This window comes from Prunus avium, chromosome 1 (assembly GCF_965620075.1).
Source record: "Prunus avium chromosome 1, drPruAviu1.hap1.1, whole genome shotgun sequence".
NCBI lineage: Eukaryota > Viridiplantae > Streptophyta > Magnoliopsida > Rosales > Rosaceae > Prunus > Prunus avium.
The window spans coordinates 41,214,306-41,236,676 of NC_142284.1; the positions used below are offsets into that span (position 1 = coordinate 41,214,306).

General features: G+C 36.9%; 3 protein-coding genes across 4 annotated transcripts; all 3 read left to right on the forward strand.

Moving 5' to 3' along the window:
* The first annotated feature begins 3,915 nt into the window (after positions 1 to 3,915).
* LOC110751425 (F-box/kelch-repeat protein SKIP11) lies at positions 3,916 to 7,437 on the forward strand. Of its 2 annotated transcripts, XR_002525854.2 has the most exons (3): positions 3,916 to 4,239; positions 4,923 to 6,451; positions 7,069 to 7,437. XR_002525854.2 is itself a non-coding variant. In XM_021951897.2 (2 exons), the coding sequence occupies exon 2, from the start codon at positions 5,078 to 5,080 to the stop codon at positions 6,395 to 6,397; it is 1,320 nt and encodes a 439-aa protein (XP_021807589.1). In that variant the 5' UTR covers positions 3,916 to 4,239; positions 4,923 to 5,077; the 3' UTR covers positions 6,398 to 6,862. The 2 variants fall into 2 exon arrangements, 1 of the variants encoding a protein (XP_021807589.1); XM_021951897.2 differs by lacking the exon at positions 7,069 to 7,437 and having other exon boundaries at positions 4,923 to 6,862.
* A 7,795-nt stretch (positions 7,438 to 15,232) lies between these two features.
* On the forward strand, positions 15,233 to 16,186 carry LOC110751412 (uncharacterized). The gene has a single exon (XM_021951885.2). The coding sequence runs from the start codon at positions 15,351 to 15,353 to the stop codon at positions 15,930 to 15,932; it is 582 nt and encodes a 193-aa protein (XP_021807577.1). The 5' UTR covers positions 15,233 to 15,350; the 3' UTR covers positions 15,933 to 16,186.
* Positions 16,187 to 19,977: 3,791 nt separating this feature from the next.
* On the forward strand, positions 19,978 to 22,045 carry LOC110751424 (mucin-like protein). The gene is made up of 3 exons (XM_021951896.2): positions 19,978 to 20,634; positions 21,013 to 21,202; positions 21,604 to 22,045. Exons 1-3 carry the CDS (start codon positions 20,096 to 20,098, stop codon positions 21,811 to 21,813), a joined length of 939 nt encoding a protein of 312 aa, XP_021807588.1. The 5' UTR covers positions 19,978 to 20,095; the 3' UTR covers positions 21,814 to 22,045.
* Positions 22,046 to 22,371: the final 326 nt, after the last annotated feature.

Consider the following 22,371-nt stretch of genomic DNA (forward strand, 5'->3'; position numbering starts at 1 on the left):
GTGTGAGTTGCGATTAGTGAGTGATTAAACAGCTTTCTCATCGTCCAATAATGGTCCACATGACCACACGTCTTTACACAAATGACCGACACGTGGTCGGGCCGCATTGGAGAAAAGAGCTGCCTCGGTTCGTGAATATTATTATAATTTTTGTGAGTGCACGCCAGAATCTTTTAGTTTTTGTGGGTTCTTTCTTTGGAGGAGGAGGAAGAGGAGGAGGAGGAGGAAGAGGAAGAGAGAGATAGTGGAGTTGCTTGGTTTTGAAGTTTGTTTCTTTATCCTATTCCTATTCCTATTCGACAAATACATTTAATTTTCCTCTTAAGATCCTTAAAGATGATGTTTGCACGTGGCCGTGTTTACACCACTTTTTTCTTATGTTTAATTAATAAAACAAGTACGATCCCTACTTACAAATTAGAATACACAAGGCTTAATTAATTGATAAACAGTACGATCCTTACTTAGCTATATATCCCACTTTCGACCACCTTTGGCTTTTTAGTCATTTATCGTTTTCTATTTCTATATTTCAGGTTGGATTTTTGGGTTTTAATTCTCAAGCAAGATATTGCGTTTATCAATTTATTTAAATTTCTGATTAGCCAAAATCGTCCCTTAATCTCCTTGGAAATCTCAATCTTTGCATAAAAGAAAACGAGTAAATAAAGCATTTATATCAAAAAGTAGCTGAGCAAAAGCGGTGCGCAAAGTTTGACACTTGGATCTCAAGGGATAATGTTAATCTCCCAAACGATTTAGAGACCAACACATGGAAGAAAAGTGGCAATGTTACTAATAATTCCTAAACCACCGAAATCTCCACTTTCATAATCATGTGACTCATCATCATCATTATCACCGCCCATCATTTTCCTTTTTCTTTTTTTAAAAAAATTATACAAAAATACAACTAAATTGCTTTGAAGAAATTAGTTTTCAAACACAAATTAAGGCAGAAATTACTCATAATTTTCTTCGTATAAAAAGAAAAAAAATCAAAGCTTTCTGATTAAAAGGTGTGTGAAGAGTAAGAGTCGGTTTATGACTTATAGCTCAAGTCGTTATCTTATGAGAAACATTTTGGTGATTGAATATCTTTCGTATAATATATATTGTAAGAAAAGAAAAGAAAAAACAAAAACAAAAGCCGCTACAGGCGGACATTCTCCCACGTGTTTAGCTTGGTATTTTCCGGCTTGACCAATATAATAGGAAAGTATAGAAGCGGCCGTATTAATTAAGCGGTAATTTCACAGAGAGAAAATAAAGCACCGAGGCTTTTCGAACATTTTAGCGTCCACTAAGAGCCACCCACGTGCTTTTCAAAACCAAAAAAAAAACACCCACGTGCATACGCCGACACGTGGCTCGTATTTTCATATCAATGTCTTTGGCCTCAAATAGGCGCGCGCAAAATCTATGGAAATATTCTTTACACAGCTTAGTCTATCGAGAAGAAACAAATAATTTTGTATATAATTTTAATTAATTTTTTGTTTTAACTTAATAAGAAGTAAACTTAGAGCATTCCCCCGCACGTGCATGAGTGCGTGTTTCAGAACTATTGGAAAAAAAATGTTTTACATCTCAATTTTTTTTAAAAACCTTTTATGTTTATTATTTTGGCATTACTGATAATATCGTGAAATTCACGTGAAACTCGTAAAATAAATTGAGAGATAAAATGTTTGGCATTCTTTACCCGTGACAATACCATAAAGTCATAGAAGCAAAACCCATGCATTCAGAATAAAAGCTTACACTCCCAAATTATTAGAATTTGATAACAACAAATATTTTGCTTAAACTCCCAAATTATACTGAAATCAGCTCATACGCAGGCAGAGAGAGAGGCACACACATGCTTGCTAGGTGCAAGTTTTTTTGGGTTGATTTGGTTATGAGATGTGAATGGTTAGCTGACCTGTTTTTTGTTTGGTAGTCGGGTGTGTGATTGGTGTAAGAAGAAATTGAATGAAATGACGGGTTTCATAATCAGATTATGACACGTCCAATCCAATCCATTTTGTCAGCCTCGCCAATATCCTCATCACAAGATAATCTAAACTAATCCAAACCCTACTCTTTTTTGGTTTACCTTGACGTGGTCAAATGAGGCTCGTTTTTTCTTTTTCTTTTTTTAATAGAATTTTTTGTTATCTCCTAGTTCTTATCCTATCCAAAGGGGCAGCAAAGAAAGGGGCAAAGGGGGCAAGCCCTTCTTTTTGGAGGTTGAAATTTGAGACTTTAAAGACCCCAATAACGAATGGCAGATGATGCTTTCCACCCTTTATGTGATTTGACTTAAGCCTGGAAGCTTGGCTACTTGGAGTTTTCCACCAAAAAGGCCAAAAAGCTTGTTTGGTTCTCAATTTTTATTTCTCTTATTTATAATTTGCAAAAGTCTAAGACAGCTGCGGGAATTAAGAGGAAAAAGAAAAAGAAAATAAAAGGTACAAATGATGATTAAGTTCATGGTTTATATAGCCTAGGTGGGAAAACTTCCAAAGCCTATTGGTCCTGAGATGGTTTATAAATAGTAAAAAACCCATTATTAAAATTTGAAAGTGATTATCCAGAATCTAGGCATAGTGAAAGTTTGATCAAATGCAATGGATTGACCCGTCTCTCTACGTATGAATTGAATTGTTCTATTTTGGAGCATGTCCACACGTAATTTTAAAGTACAACTGTCCAAAATCAAATTTCAAACCCAAGGAATATAAATTGATTGCAACGTTTGGAAGTAGGAGCGTTCACTGTCGATGCTGATTAGTAATGTCTCAATTATTATGCCGTTTAATTAGGGTAACATTTTATTTGTTTGCTTCATTGATTTAGATACATTCCGGAAACTTATTTCTCAATTATTAATAGCCGTTCTAATTAATATTAAATAACTTTTTCTGTCATTCACCGTTCCATCTGTCTATCGATGAAAATGTTAGCTAGGTTTCATATCATTTATCCGGTGTGCAATTGATGGATCAAACATACTATTTTATCCAAAGAAAAATAAAAGAAGCAATCGATAATATAATTTATACGTTACACAATTAAATCTAATAATAGAGCAACTAATTTGCCTAATTTAGATAGAATGCAAGAAAAGGACACACCGATTTTGATATTAGGGGAAGAACATTGAATAAGAAATGCATCAAATGGGAGGACGTTTTCACATCAAATGGATGGCTCTGCGGCTCTGCGGCTCTGCCTAATAATTTTTTATTTAATTGAATTAATCGATTGTCCCCTCTATAAGTCTATGGCCTTACCCCTTACCCCTTTCCCCTTGTAAAAGAAAAGAAAAAGGATTTGAATCTCTCATAAATCTTGATTTAAAAGTGGCCCTGTCATAAGTTTCCAAGTAATAATGAAATTAACAACCATGCATGAAACTGAAACCCAAAATTAAAAACGGATTTGACCGGTCAAATATGGGATAATTACACCCGCCGTTTAAAACCACTCGTAACCACCAAAAAAGCAACGAGTGTAAGAAGCTCCTCATCCCATGCATCGCAGACTATCGCAGCCTCCAATACGAAAGCCGAAGAAGCAAACCGGAAAGTCCGAGAAATTGACTTAAACGCATACGAGAGAGCGAGAAATTGGATCTTTCGCGGGCTGCAAAAGACGTAAGAGCTACGGAGTCGTCTCACAGCCCGTCGACACCAGAGAAAGACAGTCATGAGTCTGCCCCCAGTCAACACGTGTCTCTACCGGCTCTAGCCTGTTGCCGGTTTCATAACGGCGACCTCAGCACAAAAAAGAGAACCTATCAGGCTTTTAGAGGGCCCCACCTCCACCTCCACCACCACCTTCTGCATCACATCTTCTTTCTCTCCCCTCCCATCTATTTTAACCAATAAGATAATATTATTTTAGGATCTTAAAAATAACGTAGAAATATTAAAAACGGAGAAAAAAAACCAAAATTTTGTTTTTATTTTTAAATGTTAAAAAGAATGGTTTAAGAGAGATAAAGGGGGGGCCTCACTAAAGATTTCGCTCCAAAGCCGAAGCTCAGAGCTTTCTCTGATTTGCAGAGAGAATCCAAAGGACAACTAGGGAGACAGAACGCGAAGAACAGAAACAGCAAATACACACGACACAGAGTTTAAAGGGAGAAGTTAGAACTGGAGTTAGAGAGAGAGAGAGAGAGAGAGAGAGAGAGAGAGGTTGCCAAGTTTTGAAAATTCCAACCGGCTTCTTTTTCTTCTTATCCAATCCGTAAGTCACTAAGTCCCTCGCATTTCTTTACTCTTTTCCTTTCTTTTTTTTTAATAAATAAATTTACTTTGCTTTGAGAAAATTTGTTGGATAAACAAGTTTGTTATGAATCACCAATTGTGAAGAGATCTAATTTGGGTTTTAGGTTGCTTATTGTTTTTGGTTCAATTGGAAGTTCAAAATTAGGTTCTGATATTGATAAATTTTTGCTACTTTGTATCACTGGGTTGGGTTTACAAATTTTTTATGTTGAAATAGCAACCCAATTTTCATTTTTTTCATATACAAAGGATTTTTGTTTCTTATCCTGAAAAAAAGTTGTCTCATTTTGTTCTTTAACCTTTGTTTTAGATTTTCTGGGAATTTCTTGTTTAGCGTTTGGTTCCCTTTCCATGATTTTGGCTCCAATATAGGCAATTTGACTTTCTCACATATATAAAAAGGCAAAAAAGAAAAAAAATCATTGAAAGATTAGGTTTTTTTTGTTATCCTGAATATAATTGAGCTTGATCGTTGGTTGATTGGATTCGGAAAGCTGAAAGTTTGACAGATAGTGCTGAAAAAGTTGGACTTTCGTCATTTAATTCAAGCAATCAGTGATAAACATTGTTTAAAAAAATATTTTTGAGAAAGAAAATCCAACATTCGTTTGAATTCAATTTGTTTCAATTCTGTCTGAATAGGTTGCCTCTGTATTTTGACCGAGTTTCCTGAGGGACTTGGGGGCTTGGATTGTTAGATTTTAGCTGTGGACTTTGTCATTTTTACCCAGAAAGAGGCTTTGGTTAGTATTGGGTCTGTGAATTTGGTGCCTTTCCATTGATTGTTTCGCGGAGACATGTTGGAGGGTCGGTCCTGCTTGCTTTCGAGGGTGTTTTCCATCTCTTGCCAGCCAGAAAGCAAGTGGCCTTACATGAGTTACCGTCTCGAAGATTTTGCAAATGGCAAGCGCCCATTAGGATTTGATGGTGAAGATGACCAAGAGCGTCGAGAAAGGAAGTTGTGTAAGCTATTGAATTGTTGTGAGATGGTGGAGACGACCCAGTCTTCATCTGAGCAATCCGAGGACCAGCAACAAGCTGGGGTTCCTTCGGATTCAGATTCCCTTATACATCGGATTGGTCGGGACAACTCAATCAGCTGCCTGATTCGGTGCTCCAGGTCTGATTATGGTTCCATTGCCTGTTTGAACAAGAGCTTCCGCTCGTTAGTTAGGACCGGGGAGCTCTACAAACTGAGGAGGCAGAATGATGTGATTGAGCACTGGATTTATTTCTCTTGCCACCTACTTGAATGGGAAGCCTTTGATCCCAACCGACGCCAGTGGATGCACTTGCCGAGAATGACGTCCAATGAATGTTTCATGTGTTCAGATAAGGAGTCTTTGGCTGTGGGAACTGAGCTTCTTGTATTTGGTAAGGAGGTGACTTCCCATGTAATCTTTAGGTATAGTATTTTGACAAACTCTTGGTCTTCTGGAATGAAGATGAATGCCCCAAGATGCTTGTTTGGGTCTGCTAGCCTTAAGGAGATCGCAATTTTGGCAGGTGGTTGTGACTCACTGGGAAGCATACTTAGCTCCGCAGAGCTATATAATTCCGAGACTCAGACTTGGGAGACACTCCCGAGCATGAATAAACCCCGGAAGATGTGTTCTGGGGTTTTTATGGATGAAAAGTTTTATGTTATTGGTGGGATTGGGGGAAGTGATTCAAAGGTTCTTACATGTGGGGAAGAATATGATTTAAAGGCGAAAACATGGACAGAAATACCTAACATGTCTCCCGGACGTACTGGTGCAGCCGGAGAGCCTGATATGCCTGCAACAGGTGAGGCACCGCCTCTGGTTGCAGTGGTAAATAATGAATTGTATGCGGCCGACTATGCTGACATGGAGGTGAGGAAATATGACAAAGAGAGAAGACTGTGGCTGACAGTAGGGAGATTGCCTGAGCGGGCAGTCTCAATGAATGGTTGGGGTCTTGCATTCAGGGCTTGCGGAGACCGGCTTATAGTTATTGGAGGGCCTAGGGCTCTAGGTGAAGGTTTCATCGAGATCAATGCATGGGTTCCCAGTGAAGGTCCTCCACAGTGGAACTTACTTGCGCGAAAGCAATTGGGTAACTTTGTCTATAATTGTGCTGTGATGGGATGCTGAAAACTGGGATGTATAAGATTGGTTTGTCCCTCAACACAGGAGTCTTGCTAATTGGTAATTCCCCCCCTTTCTCTTTTGATTGTTAAATCCCTTTCGGGGTGGGGGAGAATGGGGAAGAATTTTGGATTTTACTCAAGATTCAAGTGAATGTTTTCTTGGAATGAAATCTTGAGTAATTTTTTTTTTTTTCCTTTTTTCAGTTTCATTTTCAAACTTCTATTGATTTTCCTCCGATGGAATTTGTCTTCCCCCATTTTTAGTGACATGAGAAATTTTAAAGGGTGGCATCATGTAGGATAGGAACAGGTTCAATAATATGAAGTACCAACACATTGGTAGGTTGTCAGTATATTGCTTGCTGAAGCTTTTTAAATACACACAACTAGTTGTATGAGTTTCCCTTTCTTAATTGTATTTGTGTTGTCTTCCAAAGAGGAAATAAATTCTGAGAGGTTTGTTATCTTTGATGCTGGCTATGTCTGATTACATTACTTGATGAAATCGATAGGTGATATATATTTGCAACTTTCCATTTTTAAATTTATGTGAGTTAGTAAAGTCCAGTTTGGTTTTACCCTTGTAATTGTAATGTGAAATATTTAATTTTCTTCATAAACGTTTATGGCAAGAAACAAAAAGTAATATGATGTAAGCCTTGATTCTATCTGAAGATGTGATGAAAGCCGTTGTCGAAAGATGTGATGATGTACGCAACATTTCCTGTTATTGGCAAAACCAAATTACTCCATTGGGAAGTAAGAATGTCTCACGTCTGCTAATTGTGGCCCTTATGGATTCCGAGAAGCTGGTGGAGGAGGCACATAGGAGGAGTTCCTTGTATAAAATTTTAGTCATGATAAGACTCTGGCCTTTTGAGAATCAGTTATTTTTCTTGTGTGTTAGTGTTACTGTTGCTTCTAAATATAGTTGTCTATATATCTTGTTCGATGCTCTTCTCAAAGAACAAAGAGTAATTTCTGGTTTGTGACTCTAAAAACAAACAAACAAGTTGCTATGATTTCAGTTTACTTGTATCTTCATCCAAAGTTTTTTTTTGTTTCGTCTACGATAATCGTCTTACTTGAAGTTTCGCAAGAGAAAAAATGGATTATGCTCGTCTTCTCTTCACTGCGTGTTGATTTTTGTAGTATGATTCGAAGTTGGAAACCCAGTTCTTCTGTTTTTGCTATGCATTTTTCTGATTTGATTGTTAGGTTTAGAATTTCCATGAAGTAGCACGCGTTGACTTGCTTTTTTAATCAGACAAGAGATAGATGTGGTCATGTCTATGCACGTTTTAACCTGCTGGACATGATAAGATAGCTATCTGTTTCTTCTGTGTTGATTAGGAAAATTATGATTATAAATGCTGTTCAACTTGGGCTACCATGGTCCCTCCCTTTATTTTTTATCCTGTTTAGTGGATGATAAAGTAGGGTGGCGTCTAATGCTCTCATAAGTTGTTTTCCTTTTGTTTTTTAACCTTTTTTCCGGAACGTTGTTTTAAACAAACAACAAAACAACTTGCAAGCTTTAAGGTGAAACCAAAACACAAACAATTCGTGGGCTCTTAAAATGTGTGTGCGCTCCTAAAATTGACCATTGCATTGCAACTTAGTCCAATAGCTCCAAAATGGGCTTGTCACCTTCTCATATGCAAACCATATAACCAGATATATGGCCTCTGCTTTTACAGCCCATAGAGGCCTTCTAATCAGACTTGAAGTTTGGTTTTGCTACTAAGCTTGGATTCTCAATAAAGCCCAATACGATTTTTGCCCCCCAAAAGATTACTATCCATGCTAAATGAAGTCCGGTGGTTCGTACTTGCCTAATATATAATTTAACTTTCATGAGAGAAACTTGTATGAAATGGGGATAGCACTGTTTTACTATCCCCGATTACAGATTGTTACGTGTAAAAGTTATTACGCATAGCATACTGTGATTGGCTAGGGAAAACATATCAAAGTGGCAACAAGTTACTGATCTAAAAAACAATTGTTTTATTAGTTCTTGAATTTAGACCCAATTTGCATTTGAGTCCCTCAATTTCCAAAATAATTCTCATGGTCCTTCAACTTCAGTTTCGTTAGGACAAATGGTCATGCCGTCAATTTTGTTAACTTTTCTGTTAAATGCATGGGCAAAATGGTATTTTTATATTAAATTGATTAAAATATGAATAAAAAATTAAAATTAAACTCACTCTCTCTCCCCCTCTATCCTGATTTCTACTCCCCCAAACTTGATTTTAATTTTTGGTTTTTTATTTGATTTTCTTTTATTGTAATTTTAAAGATATATATATATTTTTTAATTTTTGGTTTTAATATAAAAAATACCATTTTACCCTTGTATTTAACAGAAAAAATTAACAAAATTGACAGTAAGATCATTTGTCCTAACAAAAGTGAAGTTTAAGGACCACGGGAACGATTTTGGAAATTGAAGAATTCAAATGCAAATCGAGTCTAAGTTCAGGGACTAATAAAACGGTTAACCCTATGAAAAACAATCGTTTTCTGTAAGCTGATATGATATTGCAGGGGCTAGAAACCAAACCTGACCCAACCTGGAGTGAAGATCATACGGTATGGATATGGTCTGCACTGTTAGCAAATCAAACACACAACAACACGTATGAAACAGCACACTTATCAACTTGTGTCTTCCATTTTGGGTTTTTGTCTAATCAAAACCAGGTGGTCAGGTGTCAAAGGGAATATAAATTATAATGTAAATCATATGTATCAAGAAAATCGTCAGCTGCGTCGCTAATTGGCCCTTGTGTTGGGTTTCTTCTATAATGTCTAAATTGACCACTTCTTAAAAAAGTCCATGTTTTCCAGGAGGAGCAGTTAACAACTGTTAGTGCATAATGCAGGTGGCCCATAATCAAACATAAAGTTCAAATGCCAGCTATTTCTTTAGTGGTGGATAAGGCCACCATCACCATGGATTTAAATTCCTTTTGATGCCCTAATAATGGCTTTTAGGTCCTTCTCCCACTAATTGAAGAACATGGGATGGGAGATGGTAAGAAAAAAAAAGCAGATTTCGTTTCTCCTTTTTATAGTATCTTTCAAGACAATGGTGGGTGGTGGCATAAAATATCTGATAAGAATTAGTGGTTTAAAATATTGGACTGGATGGCCCATTTCCTCCAAAAGGTACCCCCCCCCCCTACCTAAATATCCCAACTTTTTTTCTAGTCTTCTGGTAATTAATCTATGGGAAGCAGCCCTTATCTTTTTTTATTATTTTTCTTACAAGCGATAGTAAGGAGGCTATTTGAGGAGGCCAATCCTACCATCAAAACATTTAAAATGTTTAAGTCTGATGATTTCTTTACATTTGTTGATGGTGAGATTGACATCCTCAAATAGCCTCCTCAATTTAAACTCCTTATCATAGCCTCTCTGCACAACTATAATGCCATGAGAATTTAAACCTAAGACCTCTGGTTTGCAAATCAAAGCAATTTTTCACTGATTTAGACCCCATTAGCGAGCCCTTACTTTAAATTTCAACTACACGTATTAAAAACCCACGTAATATATATTAGGGATATTCGAATTTGCAGAGGCATCTACCCTAAATTTTGTCCCCAATTTTACCACAAAGAAAAGAGGAGAGCATTGTCATGGGAAGAGCATATAGCACCTATGCTTAGGTGACACCTCAATACTATGTCGGGCCGAAAAAAAGTGACACCCACATTTCATGTTTTTTCTTGGGTTGGTTTTGGACTTTTAAGATCTTCAAAGATATGATCACTACACTTAGTGCCTAATAATCTAGAATGCTATGAGCCTATGTGGAATATCAACTCAGCTATAAATCATGTGCTGAGACTAGCTACAAGATTCGCTCCAGTGATTGAAAGAATGAATGAAATTGACATCAACGGCGGAGAACCTTCAGTGATGGTGCCACATGATTATTCTATAATTACGAATTAACAGCCTGAATTGTTAATAAATCATGACGAATTCCAGTAACTCAATTTCATTTTATTTCAACATATGTTATGATTTTGTCATTTGTTTTAACAAGTAAGAAATCGCCATTTGTGTTGCTAAGAAACTTCTTCTACAATTAATTTTGGGCCACTTTTTATTTTTTTCTCGGGTGCATGGATTACTGCAAAGAGATATTGGAAGAGGGGATTCAAATACAAAACTTCGGGTGCATAGATAACTACTCTTAACATTAACTACTTGAGCTACAAGTTCGTTACAATTTTAAGCGACCTTGTTGAATTCATTATGGTTGAAGTTTCTAACGAAATTGTGTTGCTAAGAATATTCAACAAATCTGACTTGTCGCATTTCTTTATCTTTGAATTTCTAGTAAGATTTTGACATTTCCAAATTCCAATTTCCAAGCATTGGGTGGTTTTCTCCATTATTAGTGGATTTTCTTTTTCCACGAAGATACATATTTGTTTTGCCATATCCATGAAAGCAATGGTTTTCCTCCCTTTTTTTTTTCCCATAGATAGATCTCTGATCCCTCTCTCTGTTCTGTATGCATTAATAAAATGATGAATAATTTATTTCTGACCTAGCTAGAAAGATTGGGGGGACTGACATCATGTGCATTATTGAACAGAGTTACACAGTTGTGTTGTGTGTGTATATATATAAAATATAGGCATAACCCCAGAAGCACAAGACAAGAGTGAGTGACATGATTGAACCCTGCAAGCAAGAGGAAGAGGAAGAGGAAGGCCATGCAACCAACAACATAACATGATGATGTTATGCATACAACTTGTAATCAGAAAAAAGCTAGGAAGAATATCATATGGTCCATATCTGCCAAGTGGTTGAGGAACACGCATTATGGAAACTTATAACCAAATTTTCATGCACCATTTATTATGACTCACCATTCGACAGACCAGACCACTTCTAAATTAAAATCAAATTTTATTATAAGCTTTTCTTTATTTATTCATTTCAAGATACACCTAATGTGTGTGTTTGTGTGACAGCTCAAAGCCCTCAAACGCAGTTGTTGGGAATTAAACCAAAAGGAAGGGAGGAGATCCATGTTACGAGGATTATGTCATGAAGCACTAATTGCAAAAGAAAGTGAAATTAGGTTCACTCACCACGTGCTTTGCACCAGCAGATGACTCAGAAGATGACCTCCACCCACACCCACACCCACACCCACATGGATCTTTTGAGTTTTCCTCTTGGCAGATGTCGCACGTTCCTCTCTCTCTCTCAAAATTCGGATATATCCATCTATAAATCGATTCATACCTTTTGTCCCCAGTTATATTCATTCTTTTATCTGCCGTTGGTGTTTTTTTCTGGTCAAACCTCAAGCTGGAAGGAGAAAAAAATCTTCCTAGAAGGCTATTTAATTAATGTTTGAGCTTTCTGCACTTGTGATTATGAGTGGTCGATAATCTCCATTATCCTATTTAGACCTAAACCCTAAACTTAAATATTAGCAAAACCTCTAAGTATACGAGCGAGTGAACGCTTTTAACTACTCAAACTAAAAACTTATTACAAACTATCAACCTTTTACTATATTCGATGGCTTTTTAAAAATTAGCGGGGGCTTCTAACTTAAGCCCTCCACGAACAAGAAGATTTCGATTCTTATATCCTCCATTTTCTTGAATAAAACTGAGAAATTTATGAGTTGAAGTGATAATCCATTTATGGCATATTTTTATTTGGAATAGAAAATGCCGAGGTCTATTGGTCAGAACATGAGATGAATTAAAAAAATAAAGAAGCGGGGCGATCCAGCATAATCCAGACAAAGCGAAGTGTGTCCCCATTTTCTTAATCTTGATTGTTGCTTGGGATGCCTTTTACAAATCGTAATTATTTCATCTCAATAATTAAGTTGAACATCTAAATCTAATATATATGTATAAGACACTGCCAAGGATTAGAGGATGACTTTAATTCCTGCTCGACAAACTGTTCATAATGAACGAAACAAAATAATATTATTTGGGTTTAACATATTTAAGTGAGATTAATTTAACGCAACAGTCCACGTGATTAAGATCCCATGCCCCTATATTTGGGGTTACTTTAACTAAATAATTTGGTCAGGCATGAAGCATCAACTCTTCAACATGAACCTTCTCGGTTACTTAAACATTTCATTAATTAATCTTGGGTCAGGGTGACTTTAAAAATTCATTAAATAATTACATGAAAATACTATATTCTATACACTATATACATACGTGCAGTCTAAGATGCAGACTTTGATACTTTAAACTCAGTTGCGCAAACTAAATGGTTAAAGAAATAGACAAGATAACATAATGATGTAAGTTAAATCAATGAAAAAGAACTTGGGGAAGTTGGCATCGGTGCTAGGCTTTTGTCGTCTTTACTGGAATTCATGAGCAACTTCTTCAATACGCCCGGCCGGCCTAATATAAAAACATAGGGTATGTACATCAAGATTGATTATTAAAGCATGGCATAATCTAATTAAGGAACCGCTTTTAACATGGCAAGTGGCGTTGATTATTGATATAGAAAAAGGAAAAGAAGCGTACGTATGTATAATTATGTGTCTATTTCTTTAATTACATAATTAAATATATTTTATTCTAATTCGCCGTTTCAACTCAATAATAATAAGCAGCGACTAAAAGAAAAACGAGTTAATATTATGGACCCGTATTTTGGAATAGATAAATTTCTAATGAATCATAAATTTTACAGGAAAATTTGTTATTCGTGTTATAAATGAATATATGGTTGCATGCTTAACAAGTTTTCTGAAAACAAATGACACATATGTTATCATTATTGAACAAGATCAAGTTGTAAAGATGAAAATGAGCAAAGAATTTTTCAAACTCCAATTCCAATTCGAGATTCTAGATCTCTGATTTCTTAATGCTCCACAAAAACTGTTTGACCCGACTTTTCATTTTTCTATCACTCAAGAACAATAGAAAAGGTATATTAATTTGACTTTAATAATAATGTTCATCCACCATCTATCTTGTTTCATGGGATTCATACCAGAAGGGTAGGGGATGGTAATTGAGCATCCTTTTGGGAGGGTTTGTTTGGTTGGCTGAGTTAGGGGCGGCCGACCGAATGATGATACCGAGTAAATGTGAACGGGTTGAGAATGCATGGTAAATCCACCAAACTAGGGTCTTTGTTGGGAGCTCAGCCGCTGTGTCTTTTGTGCCAAAGAAAAATGCACATACTGTCTCTTTGAAGTCTAAAGTTTCAAAGTATAAACCAAACCGATAATTTTCTTTCTTTAATTCCCACTTTGTCTTGCCGACTGGGGCTTGCTCTCTTTTTCCAGTTGGAAGTTTTGAAGAAAAACCCTAGCGACAGACAGAGACAGTCCAAAACAAACAAAATTGGAGTAATAAAAATAGAATCATTTGGATTTTATGCACTGCAACATTTGAATACAGCCTTTTTAGTAACCATTAATTCGTCTGGCCCGTCGTTTCTTCAAATCTTATCTTCATCTCTGTGGTGTGTGTTCGTCTCGACATAAAAAAATCAGAGTGTTGCAGCTGTTGCTAAGCATCTCCAATCGATATGTCAAATTGCCACATAAATATAAAATGATAAAAATTGAAGGTTAAAATTGTTCAAACCGAGTAGTCAAATCCTATATGAATTTAAAGATCGGAATCCCGAAAAAGATATATAAAAAATAACATATCAAAAAACTTGATGTCAAATATTATTTTAATATTTTTTTAATTATGGATCCCACCCATTATCATTTACTTTCTTTTAAACTTTATGCATCATATATGAGTCCCATTTACTTATAAAAATATAATAAAAAAATATGATATTTGGCATTTTGGGTAGAGTTATTTTTTTTTCTTCCAAAGTATCAAATTACCACATAAGCCATCAAAATTAAATTTAACATTTTGTAATTGGCATCGCCCTTTGAGATGCTATTAACTAGTAATTGGAGCTAGATATATTAATTAATTAAAATAAAATTAATTAGATTAACAATTTATCTCCATCAAATACGAGATAAACTTACATATAACAAAAATGCCACCATAAAAAAGCAAAATCACTTGACAATGAGTTATTACCCTAAAATAGGTCACACTAGTGTCTCCCTTTTATAAGTTTTTCTCATGAAACACGTCACATCGCATGCCTCGGCTAAAAGCTTACACCATTTTTCCTGCTGCCATGCCATCCATGGCAAGCAAAAACAAAAAAACAAAAAAAACAAAATTATTAAGATCCACCGTCAAGGTAGATTAACGTCAGGACACGTGGCTCGCAACTACTCTTTCATATTCAATAAATATCGTAGCCGTTGTAAAAAAATCCAAAAATAAAATAAAAGTAAAAGTATAGTCAGCAATATCTATTATTTATAGAAATAATAAAGTTCACATTTTTTCTGCGTCTTAAAATTCGGGACCATTAAAGAAATAATTTAAAGAGATCTGCCACTCGTACCACTCACCGCTGACATGTCATTACTCTCTTTTTCCTCATTGCTTTTGTCATTATCTTTGGGGCCTCGATATCTTCCTCCTCCTCCTCATCTCAATCACCCACCGCACATTTTCCTCGACAACACCAAAAGCCAATCCAACGGTCACGCAGTAAACAATATCATTAATTAATAATATTTCAGCTATTTGTAATGACTTTTCATATTTTATATTTTTATTTTAATGAGTTACCCAAGCATCTTTTTCCATCCAACACAACACCAAAAAATGCATTAAATAATCGCAGCTTCCATTATTTTGAGCCCTTTTGACCGGACCTCCTACTTTCCCCCCCTCTCTCTATATAAAGACTTTCCATCCCCTACTCTCTCTCATCAAAGCCTTTTCTTCCTCCTAGCCACTTGGTCTTTCTATTTATCTCTGCTCTCGCTTCTCTCTCTTTCTCTCTCTTACAATTTACTTTTGCTGTTCTTCTCTGTCATGGCTATGGCTGACCAAACACCTTCAAAGCGCCAAAGGGAAGAAACCCTAGCAGACGACTGCGAGGACCCTAAGCGCCACAAGTCTTACAACCACATACTCTCTCTTCTCGATGAAGAAGAAGAGGAACCCTCACAAGACTTGTCCTCCATTATCACAACCCTTCAGCAAGAGCTCTCCTCTGACTCTGCCTCTGAGCCTCTCACTGCATTTCCAAACTCCGACGCAGACCAAGAAATTAACCAGTCCTCAGCTTCCACAGCTGCTACAGCCTTTGAAGGATATGCCTCCTCTTCCTCTGGCTCTTCTTCACCTTCTTCTTCGAATACAAACTCAGGGTTTTTGAAGGAAGGGGATGAGCAAGAAGATGACGGCGAGAGGGTCATGAGACACCTTCTTGAAGCTTCTGATGATGAGCTGGGGATTCCCCAGAGAGAGGAACTTAGTGGGTTCGATGATGCAGAAGATGCTGGGTTTAACGGGCTGATGTTGGATGGGTTTTCTTTTGGTGATGGGTTATGGGAGCTTGAAGATGAAGCTGCCAACTACTACACCCTGGTGCAATCTGAACTGTTCATGTAGTTCATTGTGAAGGGTGTGGTGGGAAGGTGCAAAATTGGAAAGAAAAATATATCTTTAGGGGAGTTTGGTTGTATGGGCAAATGTTTAAGAAGTAAAGAGGGACAAGATAGTAAAAATGGAGAGAATTTTAAATTTTCATTTTGGTCCCTCGTCTTTTGTAAAAATATCATCAAGTGTCCTCTGCCAACTATTTAGAAGAAGATTAACTTGTAGAAGAAAACAGATTCAAATTCTATGACATTATTTACCATCAACTGTCCGTTTTATTTATATTTATTTGTTATAATTACTCAATTTTAAGAGGATGTGATGTGACCCCCAAGTTGAATCAAATTACCATTAACCCTTATTTAACATAGTTTCCCTCCTTTTTATCTTAATTTTATTTCTTGGTTAAATGAATTAAATACCCTTCCCCCCCACCCCAAGTGAGGTTTCAGTTGGGAGGTCGTTAAATTACAAAAAGGGGGTTTAGGCTTTTGGTGGGAAAGTAAAGACTTAAGCAGGAAATGACGCTTTTGGGGTTTGGGGAGTTGCTAACATGAGCCATGCCCTGCGCACTACGCACTTGATAAAATTTATAAATAAATAATAAAAAAAACCTCTGTATCTGTAGTGTAGAGAGTACATATGGTGTACGTAAAACCGACCAAACTCGTATTTAACGTTGTGACTTAAGTTTTGAACATTGGATTCTCCATGAGTTTGTTTGTTCTTCCTTGTCACGGGTCGCTTCTTTCGCGCGTATGGGTCACCGCTATCTTTACTGATTGAAGAGTGACGACACACCGTTTCATAAAGGTGCAATATAAAATAGAAATAAAATACGGGTAAATAGGTTGGAGAGTTGTGGTGAAACACGATGCGAGTGCGACGAGTCGAACGCAAAACAGGGGCTGGTCCAGATGTGGGGTGGGGTCTCTTTTTTCCGTGGGGTGTAGGGTCCATTCGGGAGATGAAAGCAAATCTAGTGCGACAAATTATTTCCAAGGGACCCAGAGGGTGGGGCCGGGGAGGAGCGTCCTCGATGCGAGAGGTGTGGGGCCCATTAATAAGACAGTGAGATACTGACGAGGCAATGCGTTGTCTGCCATGGCCACTGCATATAAAATATAATATATGCATCTCAGATATATTTACTATAATAATGAGGTGTTTGATGTGATGTGATGTGATATGGGGGGTGAAGATATTATAGGGGATGGTCCTCACCATGGGAGGAGGGAGGGCATGGACCATGGGATGCATTTGGAGTGACAGAGACTGGGGGTGCCATGATTTAGGGCCCCGCAGAGATATTAACTGGGTCAGAAAAGTAGATATCAGCATTTATGGGGAACGTCACGTAACGAGAAAAACTTAGTTGAAACGGTAAAGCTTCTCGATCAATAATCTTATATTACGTGTGAAAGAGTTATTATGCGTATCATAGTTTCATATTCATGACTCATCACACATATATAATGCTATCACATACCATATGTGGCTTTGAAGGCAAATGAATTTGGATTTAATCAATAGTATATTTGTGTGGTTACATATTCTTCTTCAGCATCCAAGTAAAATGTGTACTCATCTTTCAGGTGAACAAATAATAAATAATATTGAAATTTAAAACTAAGAATGTTTCTTAATCATTTACATTTAGAGATTGATAATCTTACAGTGGGAACTCAAAAAATGTCTACTAATCGTAAGTTCATTTGGATGGAGCTGGAGGGATGTTAAATCTATAGATGACATTGTATGGTAAAATTGCGTATAACAATTTATGTATGCCAATATTTGAACAAGAAAGAAATGATGAAAATAAATGGATTTCAAATGACTCATTAACCTTGTTTAATAAAGATCAAAACATAAGAATTTGGGAATTGAATTAGAGATGCCCTAACACATAATACATAGTTTGAGAAATGTCCAAAATATAAAATATTATTAAAGATGTCATGAGACAAATAAGATTGGAAGTATAGAGAATAAAATGCATCGATTGAGAAAAGTCCAACAATGACATGGCTCAATTAGGCCTACGCTGTTTGTTTAGATGCTGAGCTTAATAACAAAGTAATAAAGACAAAAAGAGATCTACGTGGGTGGATAGGTAGATAATTTTGAAAATGACATATGGGTGTGGCTGGCTGCTGCTGTCATAGAAATTAGGGTACGTATAGTTCTAGAACCAGTAGAATAAAAGAAAGAAGAAGATTTGATTTGATTTCTTTTATTTACTCAAATCCAGTTTGAAAAACTGACACCATTTTTATTTAGTGCGCCTCAGGAAAATGGAATGGACCCGGTTTAGAAGAGTAGACTTTACGACAATTTCCAAGCACCGTGCCGTACCCGTTATCTTCCTACACTCGGCGGCATGACTTGCACACTTTAAATTTTATTCCAACGTCTTTGAACAAATGACCCGCTTTTTTTCCAATTTTGAATTTTAGAACCACATGTTGGACTATGTTTTTCATACGTTAGTTTTGCTCTCAAAATTTTCATCAGTGTCTTATGATTCACGTGATAAGAAAGATAAGCACAAAAGTTGTCTTATTTCAATATTGTGTTGCGTCAATGTCCTAAAATGCCTTACTTATGAAGGTAAGCGACTAATATAATTTTCTTGACTTGCTTATTAATGTGTTTTTCGGTTGGATTTTGACTACTTTATATTTTTATTTATTTAAATGATTCAAATAATAATTTGAATGTAAATGATGAACCATGCATATATCCACCTACACTCCATAACGCTTAGCGTCTAGTCAAAGAAAACCATCAACAAATTATTCCATTCCATTCCCATGGTTATATTACGATAAAGTCGCACACCATTGTTTAGGTCTTAAAAAAGAAATTTGTATCAAAGTAAGCATCATTGTATTGTATGCACAATAATGTAAGATAAAGATCATGGGGATGATGGGTGAAGCATGCCATTATCACACGAAATTAATGAATAAACAAAGACACACAAATGTAATACCCCCATTATACAAGTCATTGATTGAGCAGTGGTTGGCTGAGGGTCTATTTGGAACAGATTCTAAATCTCCCCCCCACACAAATATAAATGGAGAGAGAGAACCATTACCAAAGTACGTGTACGACTTTGTTAATTATATTTAAAGATACGACTAAATAGTGGTAGGAAGCTTCCTGAGACATGCATTTGTTGTTTTTTTTATATAATGTAAATGATGCTCTGAATTATTCTAATAAAAAAATTGAAACTTAGATATAAAAAGAGACGGACTCACTATTTTGACCAATGAATACGTAATGTTGAAATGCCTTTGCCCCCACCACTTTTTTAATTTCTTCCTTGTGTTAGACACAACTCACCACCTTAATTATTTGCAACTTGCAGTTTGATGGCGATCAGCCCCTTTCTCCAGTCTATTTTTCTCTCTCTCTCTCTCTCTCTCTCTCTCTCTCTTAAATTTCCACTTTTAAAAAAATCTTAATGAGGAACGAATGATACTCATCACAACCAATCAAATCCAGAGTTCCTTCTTGGGGGCGAGGTGTTTCCACATCTTCAATAATACTACTATGGGAGGAAATGCTTGTATTGTCAACATCGTTAATCTACACCAATAATCAAATTTGATTTTTATTTGAATATGTAATCTAAATTCAATATCGTAGCAAGCAACCACATATAGGCATATTAAGCCAAGTAATAAAGAGAACTCTTATTTGTCAACCGGATCTACCTCAGTGAAAAACGGCTTTAACCATAACAGTATACAAAATTCAGAACCCAGTGGGCTACCGGTGGCCCATTCCCTGACTTACGTAACCCACCAGCCATGAGTTATTTGTTGGAGCGAAACAAATAAAAATGAAAAATGAAATACAAGTCATCAAAAGACATGATATTTCGCAGGCTAATTGCTTTTTCAGAAATTGTGAAAAAATAATTGGATGGGTGGGTGTGGGTGTCCAGAGATTAGCCTTTGCGTGTCCATAGAATTCCTCCAAATTTAATTTGATATGGCCCAATACAAAGAATTCAAGGCCATTGAGCATTTTGGGCTCTACTTCGGCCCGTGTGGTCTTCTTCGTCTCTGTGTCTCTGCTTCTCTCACAACAATACCAAGGGTTTAAGCTTTCATTTCTTCGATCTTCTCTGATTTTCTTCACTGGCTCCAAAAGCCATGCAGGCCCTTAAACGCATAGCAACAAAGACCGACTTCCAGAGACTCTCGTGCACAATCACCAAAACCCTTTTCATATCCAGCACCAATTTCAGACCCTTCTCCTCCAACTCAAAGAAAGGCGACGAAGACTGGAACGCCGCCTGGGAGACCGCCTGGATCCCGCCCGACCTCTCGGGAAGTAGTAGCAGAGCTCCATGGGAGACCGACGTCAATTTCTCGTCTTCAGAGTCGAGCGTAGTGCTTCCGTCAGACGCAGACCTGGAGACCAAGGCGTTCGTGGAGGACATGAATGAGAATTGGAACGAGAGAAGAAAACCCAAAGAGGAAATTCCGCAGAAACAACAGCAGCAGATTGAGAATGGGTCGTCGCTTTATAGCTTGGATAGTATTAAGAAGGACTATAGGGTCAAGAAACAGAGGATTCATGCTGGCCTTTGGATGAAGGAGATTGAGAAGCAAGAGGAGGCTAAGTTGGCCGACTCGAATTCTTTCGGTGGTGGGGACGATATCGAGCGATTGCTCGATAGCTGCTCCGAGTATGCTCTCCTTCTGTTTTCTTTTTTCTTTTTCTCATTTTTTACTCTGTTTTGTATGCAGTTTGTGTATTCATTTTTAATGTGTTTAGTATGTGGATTGGGTTTTGGTTGTTGTATTTGATATGAATACCCTGTGGGTTCTGTGTCGAATTTGAGATGTTTCACTTGCTCACGTACCCAGTGTTCAGTAGTTGTTTCATTTGTTATGATTTAATGCTTTGAGTCTGATTGATTGTTTTCCAAGTCTTTATTTTTTTTCTTGATGTTACTGGATTAAATCTGCATTCTTTACTATCTGTATGTGTTAATGTTCATAGAAAAAGTTTTGAAGGCTGCTTGTTAATTTACTTGTTGGGTGTACTATCGGGATACTTGCAGCATTTTTGATTCTGCCAACAACGATTTGGAAAACTCTAAAGTCCCAAGTGCTTCCGACTTCAAAAACAAACCGGATGGTTGGGAAACGACATCCAAGGCTAAGGATGGAAACGTATGGGAGATGACACAGAGAGAAGAAGATATTCTTCTCCAAGAGTTTGAGCGTCGAATTGCGTACAATAAATTTCAGGTGTGTAAATACACTCAAACAGACTTGTATTTTCCTTCTTCCTTTATACAGTATGTTCCGAGTGTAAGCATAATATAAATGAAGAGCGCAACTCGTAAGATTAATCCCAAGTTTCAGATTGTCTGTATAAATCTATATCAAATCTTAGACAAGGGTGTACAAGTGTTGCACATGGCTGTGGTGCATCAGACTTGGTAAAAGAGAACTTTTGAAATTTGACTCTTATCTATGGAATGATGCTACAGTGTCTCCCAGTATTTTCTGCATAATGGCACCACACCTACAGTTTTTCTGCCGAAAAGAGTTTGAATTTACTCTTTCATTACATGTATCTTAATCTTATTGCCATCTCTTACCTGTCTTTCCTTTCTTACTATTAGTTATCTGACATTGGCATGCAGATTGCTAGTTTTATCAAGACTCACATATTTAGCCGGAGGAGACCAATTGATGGGTGGAAATACATGATAGAGGAGCTAGGGCCAAATGCAAGGAAAGGGAAGGGTTCTGTTACAAGATTACCGAGTCTATCCGATGCATCAACCCAACCCTTTAAGGAGGAAAACAGTGCAATGAGCGGCAGCAGCATTATGCCCTTTAAGGAGAGGTAGTTTGCTTTTGGACTATGTTCATATATTCCCTTGTGCTTGGAGATTTCGGAGATTGGGCAGTAATGACCTTCCTTTGTTTAGAGATATCAGTGTCGAAAGTATTCCTATCCTAGCTACCGTAGAAATTCTTGCAATTTTGATCTCTGGCTTTCTCAATGTATGATCATACCATCTTGTAGGCAACTGAAAGTGCAATTAATTTAAGTGAAAGAATGTATGGATTTCCTTCAAACCTGCAGTTCCAACTTCTGAATGGCATATTATCTTATAAGCCTTCAATATGGTTTCGTAGTCACTCACCAATGACCAAAGGCTTCCATTCCATGATAACCCCTTGCATATTTGCTTGCGAAAAAGAACTTAATGGTGCATCAGATCAGTCACGTTGACTTGTTACCACATGAACTTTTAGTTTTTTTTGGTCATATCATGAACTTTTAGTTTAATGGTCCCAAAACAGGTGAAAAGAAGAAAGAGAGGAATCTCATTTTTGATGGCCAATCTTATTCATTAAGAATTGCGTCACTTTTCGAGAGAGTAGTCATTACGCTCCATCTT

What these genes read in the sequence shown, in the direction of transcription:
- LOC110751425 (XM_021951897.2), top strand. Translation starts at nt 5,078, where the DNA reads ATGTTGGAGGGTCGGTCCTGCTTGCTTTCGAGGGTGTTTTCCATCTCT.
- LOC110751412 (XM_021951885.2), top strand. Translation starts at nt 15,351, where the DNA reads ATGGCTATGGCTGACCAAACACCTTCAAAGCGCCAAAGGGAAGAAACC.
- LOC110751424 (XM_021951896.2), top strand. Translation starts at nt 20,096, where the DNA reads ATGCAGGCCCTTAAACGCATAGCAACAAAGACCGACTTCCAGAGACTC. An exon ending in TTGCTCGATAGCTGCTCCGA is followed by an intron (nt 20,635 to 21,012) that starts GTATGCTCTCCT and finishes GGATACTTGCAG; the next exon opens with CATTTTTGATTCTGCCAACA. An exon ending in TTGCGTACAATAAATTTCAG is followed by an intron (nt 21,203 to 21,603) that starts GTGTGTAAATAC and finishes ATTGGCATGCAG; the next exon opens with ATTGCTAGTTTTATCAAGAC.